Raw genomic sequence first — 16,896 nt, forward strand, 5'->3', positions numbered from 1 at the left:
AGTTTATTCTTCTTGAAATAGGGGCATTTTAACTTTACGTGGGAACCTATAGTTCAACGACTACACATACAAGGTTTGGACTTGCTTATTCTTTGGACATTCAAGTTTCAAGTTTCATCCCGGCAACCTGTTTTTGTAATGACCTTGTTAGCCAATTTTCAACACGAAGTTTGCAAATTTGACGTTTCAGCCATTTTAGCCTGTATTTTATACTGCAATGTTAAAAGCCTCTCGCTTCGATTTTTAAAATAGCTCAGGAACCTTGATTTTTGCAACGACAGTCATTATGTTTCGTTTAAATGGTGTATATTGTTGTGTATATTTATTTTCTGTCCCGGCAACCTGTCTATCACTTAAATTAAAGTTAAAACAGACATTTTTTCAAAATTCCCTATCATTTCATGATAATTTCCGTGACCCGTATCCGATTTCTTTAGTATAATATTCAAATAAGCAAAGTGGCGTTGATTTCTGGATATGGAAGTGCAACAAAAAAAACCGCAAACATACATAGAAACGATTTTCTTTTATTCCTGAATCGGTACAGGAAATTCAAAGAAAAATGGTGGATTAAACCAGGTTTTATGGCTATCCAAAGTTCCAACCCCCATCCCCCCCCCCCCCCCAGTTTATATTGCAATGTAAATAATATCTCGAAAATGACAGCACTACATGACAGAAATACAGCACAAACAAATGCAAGAACAGAAAAACGCACAAATAAATTATAAAATGCTCGTTAAAAGACTCATTAACTGCAAAATAACTGGGTGTCAAAGCCAGCTTTTTTATTCATCTAAGAAGTATCTATTATTTATGTGAACCATCGTGTTGCTGACCTCAAAACACAGCCATACGATTATGCAGGTACATGTGATTTGATGAGTAAAGCAAATGCACATCTTGCCTTTTTGTACTTACCCATTACGTACGTTCCACGAGATCAGCATGTTTTAATATCTCACTTTTTTATTTGAATTTCTTTTTAATCTCAAAGAGTTTTTTTGTTTCTCGTTTTTTATATAGATTATGCCGTTGGTTTTCCCGTTTGAATGGTTATACACTAGTCATTTTGGGGCCCTTTCTGACTTGTTGTTTGGTGTAATCCAATGCTCCGTGTTTAAGACCGTACTTTGACCTATAATTGTTTTTCTTTTACATGTATACTGTGACTTGGATGGCTTGTTGTCTCATTGCCACTCATTCCACATCTTCTTATATCTATAAACCTTAAAAACCTATACTGCATATATAGTTATTAGGGCCCCTGGATGAATCATTTGTGCAGATTTTATCTTTGTTTCAAATAAAGAAATACTTGTCATGAGTAAAGTTTTATCCTTGAACTATTGACAAAATTTCACATTACATGTCATTGCAAATAAGAAAACAACCATCGCATGATGATTACCAATACAATTTTACCCATTTGCTCCTTTGTACAAGCTTAAGTAACCAGGAAACCTCAAGTTTTCAAAATATTCCACAGAAACACCAAATAAAACAAAATAATGGTGCTTTGAAACACCGGAGATAAAATTGAGAATGGAAATGGGGAATGTGTCAAAGAGACAACAACCCGACCACAGAACAGACAACAGCAGAAGGCCACCAACAGGATATATGTTTATGACTCAGAAATTATTTTTTGTCGAGCTTGCGACTTTTGTCTCAGATAGATCAACATAGGGGTAGTGATTCGGCGGCGGCAGCGGCGTTAGCTTACTTCTGAAAAACTTTATATTTTGAAAGGAGGAAGACCTGGATGCTTCATACTTTATATATAAATGCCTTATGTTACGAAGTTTCCGTCTGTCACATGTCCATTAAGTTAATATACATTTTTCGTTTTTACAGGCAAATAATGTTAATTCTTAGATTTTATGCATTAAAAATTCCCAATTGGGATAAAAATTCCCAATTGGAAGTTCAAGGGATTCATTTGAAAACACCTGGAATCATCCCTGCCATTGTCCTTGAACTCATTTTAATGGTTCAGTGACTACTTGAAAATAAAGTTAAGATTTTTTGTAATGTTTATTTCTCTCTATTATGAGTAATAAGCTAACTATATTTGGTATGTGCGTACCTTGCAAAGTCCTCGTGCTCGTCAGACAGTTTGCTTGACCTCATTTCATGGATCAGTGAACAAGGTTAAGTTTTGGTGGTCAAGTCCATATCTCAGATACTAGAAGCAATAAGTCTAGTATATTCGGTGTATGGAAGGACTGTAAGGTGTACATGTCCAACTGGCAGGTATCATCTGACCTTGACTTCATTTTGATGGTTCAGTGGTTACAGATGAGTTTTTGTGTTTTGGTCGGTTTTTCTTACACTGTATGCAATAGATCTATAATATTTGGTGTACGGAATGATTGTAAGGTGTGCATGTCTAGCTGGCAGGTGTCTTCTGATCTTTGCCCTGTTTTCATGGTTCAGTGGTCAAAGTTGAGTTTTTGAGTTTTAGTCTTTTTCTCTAATTCTATTTGCAATAGGTCAGCTATATTTAGTGTATGGAAATATTTTATGATGTACATGTCAGTCTCGCACGTTTTATTTGACCATGGCCTTATTTTTACGGTTCATTGCTCAGTGTTAAGTTTTTGTGTTTTGGTCAGTTTATCTAATATTATTAGTAATAGTTCAACTATATTTGTTGTATGGAAAGATTGCAAGCTGTGCATGTCTTATGGAACGCCAAAACTGTCTTATGACCTTTTTCATTATATGATGTGCATTTACCTTTATATGATGTGCACTTGTCATTATATGATGTGCAAAAACCTTTGTATGACGTGCAAATATACTTATATTAAGTGCAAGTATCTTTATATGATGTCCAAACATCTTTATATTATGTGCAAATATACTTATATGATGTGCATACATACTTGTATGATGTGGAAACATACTTATATGATGTGCAAATGTACTTATATGATGTGCAAACATACTTATATTGTGTGCAAACTTTCTTAAATGATGTGCAAATATTCTTATATGATGTGCAAATATACTTATATGATGTGCAAATGTACTTATATAATGTGCAAATATACTGATATGATGTGGAAATATCCTTATATGATGTGCAAACATCCTTATATTATGTGCATTTTCCCTTATATTATGTGCAAACATCTTTATATGATGTGGTTGTGTCATTATATTATGTGCTTGTAATCTTATATCATGGGTTCGGTTAACTTCATTATATGATGTCGAAACGTCATTGAATGATGTGCTTTCATCGTCGTTATGGTCAATGAACATGATTACGATTAGAATGATTACTGTCTACGTCATAACTGATTCCGATCTGCTTCTGCGGAATTAATTTAAACCCGGATCAAATCTGTAGCTTTCATTTGGAAAATCGATTTGAGATGAAAAAATCACACCAGATATTATTGGAAAAATTGTCAAATTGTAAATTGCAAAGTTTAGTTTTAATCGATGGGTCTTTAATAATGAACATATGGGGTCTACAATAATGAGCATACAGTTAAAGTTATTAAATCAAATAAATCATTCTTTTATGACATGCTCTATGTATATGCTCATTGTACTAGGCTTATATCTGAAAATATCTTTATACCTAGCGTTAGCGTTTTATTTTTTAGAGAAGTAAATACATGAATTTCCAGTATGTTCATTTTTTTGTAAAGTTTGCTTTACTGATCATTTTAGCATTGGAAGTTTCTCTTTATATATCACTTTTCTCAGGAAAGACACAAAATAGGGTAATGACTAATATAATGGACCGGTCATTTACAACCCCCATAAAGAGGGAAAGTAAGAAATCAAGGGAGCCTTTAATTTTGATTTTTTTTTTTAATAGAATGGTGGTATTCAATTGTTTATAGTTATAGATTTGTCGCCGTATAATGTTTTGGTGATTGGTTCTTTGTCCGTAAATACTTGGTTGCTAGACAAAAACGTTTTAGAAATTAGGAGATAAAATGGGACCAAAACAAACAATTCTTATGGTTCTTTGATATGCTGAATCTAGCAATATATTTAGATTTAAGATATTGGACAATATAATAGGTTATTGTCAAATTTCAACTTTGAAAATTTAAGACCACATTTATTATGTGTCACAAACCTATGATTGCCCTTACTGTAAACGATTAGACCCTCGTCGTACTCTTCCAATCCCCAACCCCACCCCCAGTAAAAAATGACAGTTTTGACTCGAAAGACGTTAATTTTTACGCCTTTCTCCGCTAGCCTTGACTGTTAAAATATAGATCCTGATTTTCAACAATTAATTTCTTCTAGCAGAGTATGTTTCATCTGAAGCTAATAATATTGAATGAAGGTGTGATAGATAACCAGTATAGCCAAATTAAGTTCCAAGTCGCAAACAACTTCCACACTTGAAGTTCTAGATCCACTATTGACGTGCTATTTTAAACTTATAATGCAAAAGAAATTTAATGCGTTTTTAGCTCACTTGACATGAAAGGTCAAGTGAGCTTTTCTTATCACTTGGCGTCCGTCGTCCGTCGTCATCCGGCGTCCGGCGTCCGTACAAAAATTTTCTCAACCAACCAAGATGGCGGCCATGGCTAAAAATAGAACATGGGGGTAAAATGTAGATTTTGGCTTATATCTTTGAAACAAAAGCATTTAGAGCAAATCTGACACGAGGTAAAATTATTTATCAGGTCAAGATCTATCTGCCCTGAAATTTTTAGATTAGTCGGACAACCGTTGTTGGGTTGCTGCCCCAGAATTGGTTATTTTAAGGAAATTTTGCGGTTTTTGGTTATTATCTTGAATATTATTATAGATAGAGATAAACTGTGAACAACAATAATGTTCATCAAAGTAAGATCTACAAATAAGTCAACATGGTCAAAGTGGTCAGTTGACCCCTTGGAAAGTTATTGCCCTTTATAGTCAATGTTTAACAATTTTTCGTAAATTTTTGTAATCTTTTACAAAAATCTTCTCCTCTGAAACTTCTGAGACAAATTTAACCAAACTTGTCCACAATCATCATTAGGGTTTATAGTTTACAAAATGTGTCCGATGACCCCGCCCGCGAACTAAGATGGCCGACATGGCTAAAAATAGTACATATGGTAAAATGCAGTTTTTGCCTCATATCTCAGAAACCAAAGCATTAGATTAAGAGAAAACTGACGGCGATAAGATTGTTCATTAGGTCAAGATCTATCTGCCCTGATAGTTTTGACCAATAAGGCAACCCGTTGTTGGGTTGCTGTCCCTGAATTGATAATTTTAAGAAAATTTTGCAGCTTTTGGTTGTTATCTTGAATATTATTATAGATTGAGATAAACTGTAAACAGCAATAATGTTCAGCAAAGTAAGATCTACAAATAAGTCAACATGACCAGAATAGTGAATTGACCCCTTAAGGAGTTATTGCGATTTATAGTCAGTTTTTAACAATTTTCATAAATTTTGTAAATTTTTGTAAATTGTAACAAAATATTTTCCACTGTAACTACTGAGCCAAGTTCATTATAGATAGAGATGATTGTAAGCAGTCAGAATGTTCAGTAAAGTAAGATCTACAAACACATCACCATCACCAAAACACAATTTTGTCATGAAACCATCTGTGTCCTTTGATTTAATGTGCACATATACCAAGGTGAGCGACACAGTCACCGCCGTAAATCTTCACTTAGACAAATTTAAAACACTACTCTCTATCTGTCAGAGACCACCAGGCCTCAGTAAACAATAAATAAATGCAGTGTTTTATGTTCATTTAGACACCAATCTAATTAAATTACAGATATTGTGTGTCGAAGCTATGCTTACGCGGATCTGAAAACGCTCCATTCTATTTTCTGTTTAAAGACCATTAAATGGGATTCTCGGTTTTGACGAATTTATATACACCTTCAAAAATGTGAAGGCTGAATTTCATTGACTGATGTAATATTTACCAGAACCGAAAGTATCAAAGGACTGAAGTACTGAATATCGGATGACCGAAAGTTCTTGTGGATGGTCACACGCACTTGTCTAAAAAAAAAATCACATCTCTATACTGTAAGTGAGGTTAATTTACAGAGATACATTTTTTTTGGAAGCAAGTTCGTGCGTGGATAATTAATAAATAACAATGAATTCAACCTCACCGTAATCACTATTTTATTGTTGGATTGCGTTTTTATACGATCGGTTACCAGTCAAAAACGAATTTCAAAGTAAATCTCCGTGGCGACAATATATCGGAAAGCCTTCACGGTCATCGCGATGTAAATGAAGTGTTGTCAGGTCATTGTAATCACAGCTTAGACAGATTATCTGTACATTGTATCTTAACCAGATTGGTTAGACACCGACTCTTCATCTAGTGTGGGCCGGAGCACGTGTACCTCCTTGTTCCAGGAGAAACATATTTATCGATTTTTTTTAAATAACATGGTTATTTTTTTTTAATTTCATTATTGTTTTTCTTTAATTTCGTTTTTGGTTCTCTCTCATTTCAATGGAAACAATTATTTTGATTCCCTTCTGAAATTTGGAATAAAAAATTAACAAGAAAATGTGCCCCCCCCCCCCCAACCAACCAACCAACCAACCCATCCCCCCCCCCCCCCCCTTAGCTAGTCTGGATTACCCAGACGCATATATGAAAAATAAAGCGGCTGGATGATCGAGACTATTAACTAGCATGTTAAAAATCCGGCTCAGGGTGTCGGTCTAGTACAAAACAGGGTTTATATTCATTTCACATTAATATGTTCTCGTACGAATATGCACCTGTCCCAAATCAGGAGCCTGTAATTCAGTGGTTGTCGTTTATTGATGTTTTACATCATACTGGTATTTGTTTTTCGTTCATTTTTTGTACATAAATTATGCCGTTAGTTTTCTCGTTTAATTTGTTTTACATTTGTCATTTCGGGGCCGTTTTTTATAGTTGACTATGCGGTACGGGCTTCATTGTTGAAGGCCGTACGGTGACCTATAGTTGTTAATTTCTGTGTCATTTGGTGTCTTGTGGAGAAGTATCTCATTGGGAAACATACCACATCTTCTTTTTTTTTATATATATCAATTTTCCGCTTGACGTCAATCATCCATTCATAATCATGCAAGTCAAGCTGTGCAATAAATGCATGACAACATAATAAAAACATGCACGCAAATGTTATGCACCGAGTTAAAGATCATTCCATATCTCCTTTAATTCATTTTTTCAGGGGGCCTCGGTATCCGAGTGGTTTGAATATCTAGCCTGTCAACACTTAGGTTGTGAGTTCGAATCCCACACGTGGCAGGTAAAGTCGGTGGTTCTCTCCGGGGACTTCGGCTTCTTCCATCAATATAAACTCACTTCCACGAAATAGAATGATAGTGTTGAAAGTGGCGTTAAACACCAATCATCAATCAACAAATTTATCAACCAATCATCCATTCCGGAATAATTATGCAAGAGTAAAAAATTTTGTAGCTGTCGTTATGAAATATTTTTAAAATTGACTTTGAGTTCATTGGTGTCTTTTGCAATTAATAGAAATAAGAAGATATGGTATGCCTGCCAATGGTTAACCGTCGGAAGGACCGAATATCGATTACGAAAAACGCTAACCGGTTAACCGGAATTTGTTTTTCAGTTTTAATAGATTTGATATAAATGTGAAATCATTAAATAATGTTGTTCTATTCCAAAACTATCATCGTGGTAATCAATTGTCCAGTATATTGATTGCTATTGTTAATAAAAAAAACAACATGAAATTAATTAGAACTTAGACAACTTGTCTATCAGCTTGGGGCAAGATCTTACCAATGAGACAACTGTACATCCAAGTCATAATGTGAAAAAAGTAAACAATTATAGGTCAAATTACGGCTTTCAATACAGACCCTTTGATCAAACCGAACAGCAAGCTATAAGTGAGAGCCCAAGAATTTGTTTTATCATATTTTCGCTGCAACCGGGAAATTCTTCAACTAGCTCCTGTATTAATTGATCTTAATTTTCCTCCGAAATGTTTGAAACTTTAATTTTTGTTAAATTGCACTGAGACTGTCTCACTTTATCTTGAAAATGCACTTTCGATTGCGATAAAAACAGATTTAAGAACTATTTCTTACACTTAATAACTAACTGTATGCTCATAATTGTAGACCCCGTACGTTCATTATTGTAGACCCATCGATTTCTTTCATCTTAAATCGAGGAACCAACATGTCAAGGTTTTTCTCTTCTTAAATCGCAAGTATTTTCAAAACGATAGCTACAGATTTAAGCCGGGATTTATATCTATTCCGCAGAAGCAGATCAGAAACAGTTATGACGTAGACAGTAATCATTATAATCGTAATCATGTTCATTGACCATAACGACGATGAAAGCACATGATATAATGACGTTTCTACTTCATATAATGAAGTTAACCTAACCACATGATATAAGATTACAAGCACATGATATAATGACACAACCACATCATATAAAGGTGTATGCACATAATATAAGGGAAAATGCACATCATATAAGGATTTTTGCACACCATATAAGTATATTTGCACATCATATAAGTACATTTGCACATCATATAAGGATATTTCCACATGATATAAGTACATTTGCACATCATATAAGAATGTTTGCACATCATATAAGTATGTTTGCACATCATATAAGTACATTTGCACATCATATAAGTATTTATGCACATCATAAAAGTAAATTTGGACATTATTTAAAGATGTTTGGACATCATATAAAGATGTTTGGACATCATATAAAGATACTTGCACATGATATAAAGATATTTGCACGTCATATAAAGGTGTTTGCACAGGTAAATGCACATCATATAATGACAAGTGCACATCATATAAAGGTAAATGCACATCATATAATGAAAATGGTCACAACAAGACAGTTTTGGCGTTCCATAATGTCTGCCTGGCATGGTTCATCTGACCTTGACTTCATTTTCATTGTTCATTGGTTAATGTTTAGCTTTCTTGGTTAAGTCTGATTTTTAGAAACTATAAGCAATAGGTCAACTACATTTAGTGTATTGAAGATTGTAAGGTGTACATGTATTTCTTGTTTGGTTTATATGACCTTGACCTTATTTTCTTGGACCATGTTAAGTTTATGTTATAGTTGTAGTAAAGCTTTATATTATTAAGGACTATCAACATATTATCAAAGTTAAGTTAAAAAGGCGAGACATTCCAGTGTGTGCAAGGAAATGTTGGATTGATTTCCTTCAACTGTCAAATTCAAGGGAAATATTTTTTCGATCTTTTTTCGTATGCAATGGCGTACTATGATTTGATGGTATTTCACTTCAATAGCAAATTACTTTGCAGTTCAGTTATTTAAGAGAAACATATTCAAAACCATTGCCATCAGAGTTAGGGTATGTTGTTGATATTTTATCTATCTGTTAAAAACCTATGAACAAACGTCTAGATTGTGTGACACAGAAATGAAAATGATATCTTAAAAAAACACCCTAAACGGTGACGACAATACGATCTAATGCTTAGCAGATATCAACTTCGTCACAAAACTGCCAATCTATTGACAAAGCACATATACTTGTGTGTATATCCGTTAAATATGGTAAAATAGGATTTAAAAAATTACAAATTCAAAAAATATTTATTGTTTAATTATCTTTAAGATCTTTTTTATTCTGCAGATATTGTAAGCAAGACATTCTATTCTGCCTGCCAATGATTGATGCAATTGCTCAACTTGTAAATCGAGTTCAAATTATGAAGTCAACTGCTAGTATGCAATGTAGTGAATAGATAATTGAGATGGGAAGTGAAACATTACTGTGGGCTTTTCAACTGCTGAAAATAATACCTTTTTGTGAGGTTTCTTAATTGAGAAATGGCTACAAGAAGTGAATTTCGCAAATACAACGGAGTAAACACAAAAGGTGAAACACCTCTACATTTAGCAGCCAAAAATGAAAACCATGACGGGAAAAATGACATTGAGAACTTATTGACAAAGGGCGTCGACGTCAACGCCCGTAATAAGTGGGGTCAAACGCCACTCCAATATGCTGCCATAGCTGGTTGTTTACGAAATATTGAGATATTGACAAAGTACTCTGGTATTGATGTCAATAGCAAAGATATAAACGGATACAATGCCCTTCAGAGTCTCATTGCTGCAAATGATGGCGAAAGTAACAATTCAGATGACAATTTGCCTGTAATGAGTATTTGCCTTCCAGGTGATGATGACGATGACGCTGACATATTCAAAATTCCACTTTGTTTATACGGTCGTATGAAAAAAACATTTAGTATCGATCTAAGAAAGTCTTTGCAAGCTCTCATCAATGCCGGAATCGATGTGAACAATCAGACTACATTTGGAGACGGTATCCTACATCTCATTGCTACGAGGGAGGAAAACACGCCATTATTGAAGTTTTTTATTTCAAATTTTCCGGACACAAATTTAAATTTGATAAACATAAAGAATGAAAACTTTTTGCATGTTTATGTTACCCACGAACTATTAGAAGATATTTTCGAATTGCTTGAATGCATTGCAAAATATGATCAATCTAGTTTGAGGGCATTGTTATCCAGTAGAGATGTTTTTGGAAAAACGCCATGGAATTTAATGATTGGCGGATCAGGTTACACTACATCTGCCGAAAATCTTAAAACAATTCTTAGCTATGGTGTGTCTCCTAAAGTCAATGATACACTTGGAAACACAGTATTGCATCAAATTTGTGGTGTTTCACATGGATATGTGTATGGCGATGTATTGGAATATCTCCTGGAAATAGGTGCTGACATAAACGCACAAAACATGTACGGGGAATCTGTTTTATCCCTGACGTTAAGTGAGCATATTTTCAATATTTTTTGTGAGTTCAATGCAGATTGCAAAATTTACGATAGATGGGGACGAAGTGCGTTGGTTTCTATCATGAAATATAGACCTATGCCAGATTTATTCAGAGCTTTCCTTGTTAAGGGGACAGTTAATTTGAATACCAGTGACATGTATGGATCTACGCCACTGCATTTTGCAGCGTATCACAATTATGAGGAACAAATAGAGATATTGTTATTATTTGGTGCAGATATGAATGCTCGCGACAATCTCCAAGAGAGACCTCTGGACACAGCAAAGAGACACAATAGTTTTCGTTGCATTGCGCTATTAAAAGCAGCAGACAGAACGGCTGTAGAACACACATCCTTTCGAAAATCAATGCATAGAGACAAGACGTTCGAAGAGATTCTTTATGGACTACCGGAGACGATAATATCGTCTTGTATCATATCACCACAAGATATTCAGACACTACTAGAACTACCCTTGAATTTAAAGGACTTCATGAACTACCTTCTCGAGTCGTACTATACTAGAAGTCCAAAATATTCTCCTGAAGTAGAATCTGTCACATTGGATGTTAATAATCTTGTCACGTCACTTTGCACGCAAATTCAAAAATACGATTCTAGATTTGAAATGTCAGTTTTTCCATCTGGAAGTATGGCTGAAGGAACAAAAATTGGCCGTCCAGATGAATTCGATTTTATTTTATGTCTTGATAAGTTAAATGATATCACTGACATTGTAATGACAGACAATCTTTTGAAATCTGGATTCGCTTCTCTCAAATTTAAAACTACACAAGTTTTTGACGAGTATCTACCATTTACTGATGCTGACGGCTATTTCTTGCCTATTTTGTTTCTGAGGTTATTCTACGATTATTTGAAAAGAGCACTGAATGAATCTCATCAATGGAAGGAGGGAAATTTCTACTATAATGTTGAAAATAGCATGGTAAAACTTTTCACCAAACCCGTGTTTACATTTGATGTATATTGGCTTGGTTCTGTTTATAAGCAATTGAGAATCAGTATAGATCTTGTTCCGGCAGTATACAAAAGAGGATGGTGGCCAATAAATACTGATATTGACAAAATACCTCTCGTTAGTCCAGACATCAAAGCAGCCGGCTGTTTCCTGACGCTGCAAACAAAAGCGCACCAAATTCCTCTTCACGACAAGGACTGTATTAGCCGAACCTGTTACACTAAAGACCCTGAAGAAGAACAAGCAAAGAAGAGATTGTTGCGCATTTCAGCTGCTCCTGCAGAGATATGCCTTATGAAGTCATTACCCGATGATTTTCGGCAAGCTTATATCCTGGCAAAAGTTTTGAAGAACGTATGTCCTGATATTAATGTTGAAACAAAACAATACAAGCTGGAGGAAGAAGACAGCGAATATGAAAAACCACGTCGCACAAGACCATCTACATTAATTAAAAGCTATATGTTAAAAAATAGCGTGTTTTATGTACTGGACGAACTCAAAATGAAGAACCAATTAGAAGATGGACTTGAAGTATCTGAGATAACTATAAAGATGTACCATTTTCTTCTGCGATTTGTTGATGGGGGATATATGCACATGCGTCCGTACTTTCTGTCAAATGATGTTAATGTCTTCGAGACATCAAGTGAGCTATCCTCCAACAAAACATTTATTTTTCATTTACAAAGAGAATTTAGTATAAAGCTTATGCTAGGTATACTAAATGCTAAATTTCCAAAAGAATGTTTGGCTGCCTAAATATTTAATTTTAGCAAATATTTAATTTTAGTAATTAAATCACTAGCATTCTTTGTTACTCATGTTATCAAACACGAAAACTTGTTGATTGCATTCAAAGCACTTTCGATAAGATTTCCTTACAATGACATCCGCTCAGGTCTAAGTCAACAGTTAAACGTGTTTAAACTGGTAGCAGAAAAGTTACCAAGACACTTCATAAAGCACCGGACATCTGCATATATATATATAGTTGATATATAAAATAAACTTTGTAAACGTACACCTACAGAGGTTATGGTCAATTATAGGAAAATGAACCAACGTTTGATACACATACTGTGGATTCATTAATATTCGTTGAATAATAATTTAAGTGGATTTCGTGGGTACAGGGGAACCACGAATTTAAGTGTAAAGGAATGTATGCAGACTTTTCCAAAACAACGAACTCAAATATCCACGAAAATGCAAGTTTTCCTCAATCCACGAAAATTAGTACCCCCGAAAATAAATGAATCCACAGTATACGATGCAGTGAGCTATACCGTATTCGCCATTGCAGAATCAAATGCATTCTAGGATACAGTATATTTTCAAAAGCTTTCACAAAAACGTTGTAATTGGTTAACAACATCTATATAAAATTTATTCAACCAATGATATGATCTTATTTTTCATCTCGGCTGTAGGACCAATAATATTACACATGCATTTTAGACGCTTAAGAACTTTAACGGTAAAAATTGTACCGCGCCAAATGTTCATTTGGACAATTAATGTCACTGCAGTGATCCACGAGATCATAATATTTGAAAATATTAAACCTATTTTTAGTGTCCATTGGGGTTGTGATCAAACCAAAAGAACATAAAGGAGGGGTGAAAGGTATCAGAGAGAGAGTCAAACTCATTGATCGAAAATAAACTGACAACGCCATGACTAAAAAAAAAAGACAAACAAACAGTACACAAGAAACAACATAGAAAACTAAGGACTGAGCTACACGTACCCCACCAAAAACTGGGAGTGATCTCAGGTGTTCCGGAAGGATAAGCAGATCCTGCTCCACATGTGACCCCGTCGTGTTCCTCATGTTATTTCAAACCCGGTAAATAGTTTAATTCGGTAGGTGATATGACGTTTACATTTTCTGACGTCAGACACGCAAAGCAATGAATGTGTTTTTTGATTTGATAGATGCTTTTGTGCCTTTTTGTATATGATTGTTTATTTTGAGATTTTAACACAGTGATGACTGCTGTACCCATATTTTGACTTTTGTTTGTTGTGTCTGTTTTGTTCACGCATCGTTGTAAATATAACGGAATTTGATGCGACTGTCATATAAGTGAGAGGTTTAGCGCTATAAAACCAGGTTCAATCCACCATTTTCTACATTTGAAAATGCCTGTACCAAGTCAGGAATAGTTGTTGTCCATTCGTTTGATGTGTTTTGTCATGTGATTTTGCCATTTGATTATTGACTTTACGATTGAACTTTTCTCGGAGTTCAGTATTTTTTGTGGTTTTACTTTTCACAGTCATGAAAAGGGAAGGGGATTATAGTTACGACGTAGGAAACATATCCGATATCATCTGTGAAACGGTTATTCCATTACGGTCAACCAAATCGTGATGGCGTCCGTAAAATTTACGATGGGATGATTTCAACTGCACCATTTGGAACTCTTGGTTTAATAGCTTCCTTGTGAGCAGCAACCCTCTATCAAGGAAATCATGATAGGAAATACAAGTGCGGGAATATCGTATCTATTAGGAGACATATACTCCGTATGCAGGCGCGGCTTGAATGTTGCTACATAGAAATGGAAAGTACACAATTGGGAAGCTGAAATCATCTCGTTTGTCGTAATTTTTGTTTTCAACCGACCCTCATTACCTTTTTCTAGATGTAAGTCAAGATATGAGGCAGACTTAACTGTATCTGTTGTATCCTTTATCTCTAGTTCGATGGGATAAATGCGTTCAACATAGTCACCAAATTTTGAATAATTTAGTGAGAGAACATCATTTACATAGTGGAAAGTAAAGTTAAAGGATATTGCTAAGATCCTAAGAAGTTCCTGTATGAATTCAGCCTCATAATAATAAAGGGACAAGTCGGCAAGAAGGGGGACTCAATTGGTTCCCATTGGAATGCCGACAGTCTGTTGAAAAACACGTCCTCCAAACGTAACAAATATGTTGTCAATCAAGAAATCAAGCATCTTGATAATGCCAGTTTCAGAGAATTTTTTGTTTGAATCAGTGTGATTCTTTACAAAGTACGATTTATCCCTCTCTAAGACAAGATACTTGTATCTATGTTGGCCATTCTTTTTTATGAACCAAAGCAAATGTGATCAAATTTGTCAATTTCATTCTGACGTTTCGTTCAAACTTTTTCTCGCTAACATGATATAAAAATGTTTTAAATTTAGGGGTTTATTTTATCAAAGCATTCATGTATATATGGCGTTAGTTGGATAAAGTAAGATGTTAACAATTGCCCCTGAATTTATTCAACACCGGAAACATTTTTGAATTCGTAGTATCACAGGCCATTGTGGCTTATATAAACAGGTTGTCAAATTATAAATGCCGAAAGGTAGAACACAACTGCAATTTGGATTGACTTTTTTTTTGTATTCATCCAAACAATGGACATCGTGGCCAATCCAAAACATTGTTGAAAGTAAAGCTTAATATTATCTTTCGGATTCTCATAATGTCCTTGTGGTAAGTATTGTCCTATATATGATATGTTTTTCGTTAATTTGGAATTAGCACCGGTAAATATCAAACAAAATCAGATAATCGGTAAACCAAAGTAAGGATAATTCAATAAGATGTTAAGTTCAGTTTTACTGTTTAGTTTTTATTTGCGAAATACGTGTTTAGCGTACTTTTTAACTATTACTGACAGTTAATTCCAGCTAGAAATTTGTATTATATTTATCAAAATATATATATTTATGTTTAACTTGTAACGGACAAAAAACGGGGTATCTGTACTAATTGGACACATTTCACTTTTTCTACTAATTATATTTGCTTTGAGTAAAGGTTTGGTGATGTGTTCTTTGGTTCTTAATTGTTTTTCATTATGTGTAGGTTTTTCTAGGTTTTTCTTTTCTCTCTCTCTCTCTCTCTCTCTCTCTCTCTGATGAACGATCTGTTGAAAGCTATGACTAATATTGGATCTAATATATATTCCTGTTATAGTCCCAGATTAGTCTGTATATAAGAAAACGAATCTTCAGTAGACTATAAAGTTTTAACAAGGAAAGAAGTGGGACTTTTCAAAATTGTAGATTGAGTGTAATTACTTTGTTGGGTTTCTGTCTCATTATTAAACATAAATGATACGCCAAACAATTCATTGACTAACGAAATTTTAAAACCAAGGGCGTTCTCATTAGATTCTCTGATAAAATTTGTAATTTATAACTGAACATGTTATCAGTAAAGTGTTTGTTTACATATTGTTACTAAATTTAGTTATGATACGTCAGGTAAAATACAATATGAAAGATGCTTCAAGTCACAGGCGACACACACAGTAGTAAGTGCAACACGGCTCGAATTCAATAAATAAAACATCTTTTTCATAATGTTTAACTATTGCTTACCTATTTGGACGGAATTGAGTCACCAATCCTGCATGTGATGTTAGTATTTCTTAAATAAAATTGATATTCAACAAATTTAAGCTTTTCAAAAAAGCTTGCTTGACGTTGTGAATAAACCCTTATTAAATCATTGATATCTTTAAAAATTTGTCGCGATTGCTTTACAAAAATATTTTCAAACCAAATCAAGACCTATACTGTGGTGTTAAAGACGCCATTTTTATTACTCCATGAATCATCTATCATCGTGTTGTTTACCTCAGGAAATGGCTATAATATTCATCAGTTTATTGTGTTTTGATGAGTATACATATTGGCTTTTTAGCTCACCGGGGCCCGAAGGGCCCATGTGAGCTTATGCCATCACTTGGCGTCCGTCGTCGTCCGTCGTCGTCGTAAACTTTTTAAAAAAATCTTCTCCTCTGAAACTACTGGACCAAATGCCTTCATACTTTATCTAAATGTTCCTTAGGGTATCTAGTTTATAAATTGTATCCGAAGTTTTGATCCACCGACAAACATGGCCGCAGTGGCTAAAAATAGAATATAGTGGTCAAATGCAGTTTTTGGCTTATATCTCAAAAACTAAAGCTTTTAGAGCAAATCGGATGTTGGGTATAATTCATCAATTGGTCAAGATCTATTAGCCCTGAAATGTTTAGACGAATCGAACAACCCAATGTTGGGTT

At 34.5% G+C, this 16,896-nt stretch overlaps 2 protein-coding genes across 6 annotated transcripts in view; one reads left to right on the forward strand and one right to left on the reverse strand.

Moving 5' to 3' along the window:
• The window catches only part of LOC127718189 (uncharacterized), a 170,431-nt gene extending 157,199 nt beyond the window's left edge, over positions 1 to 13,232 (forward strand). For 2 of the 3 annotated variants that reach the window (XM_052224156.1, XM_052224157.1), the window contains exon 2: positions 9,667 to 13,232. In XM_052224156.1, the coding sequence (XP_052080116.1) occupies positions 9,864 to 12,593 (2,730 nt within the window). In that variant the 5' untranslated portion in view covers positions 9,667 to 9,863 and the 3' untranslated portion in view covers positions 12,594 to 13,232. Of the gene's footprint in view, positions 1 to 822; positions 868 to 9,666 lie in introns of those variants that run through there. The other variant, XM_052224158.1, reaches the window with a different exon arrangement.
• LOC127718196 (uncharacterized) overlaps positions 1 to 16,896 on the reverse strand; it is a 182,901-nt gene that overhangs the window by 145,769 nt on the left and 20,236 nt on the right. The gene's annotated exons all lie outside the window — the stretch shown is intronic.

The sequence above is a fragment of the Mytilus californianus genome, unplaced genomic scaffold (assembly GCF_021869535.1).
Source record: "Mytilus californianus isolate M0D057914Y unplaced genomic scaffold, xbMytCali1.0.p SCAF_10, whole genome shotgun sequence".
NCBI classification, from domain to species: Eukaryota; Metazoa; Mollusca; class Bivalvia; order Mytilida; family Mytilidae; genus Mytilus; species Mytilus californianus.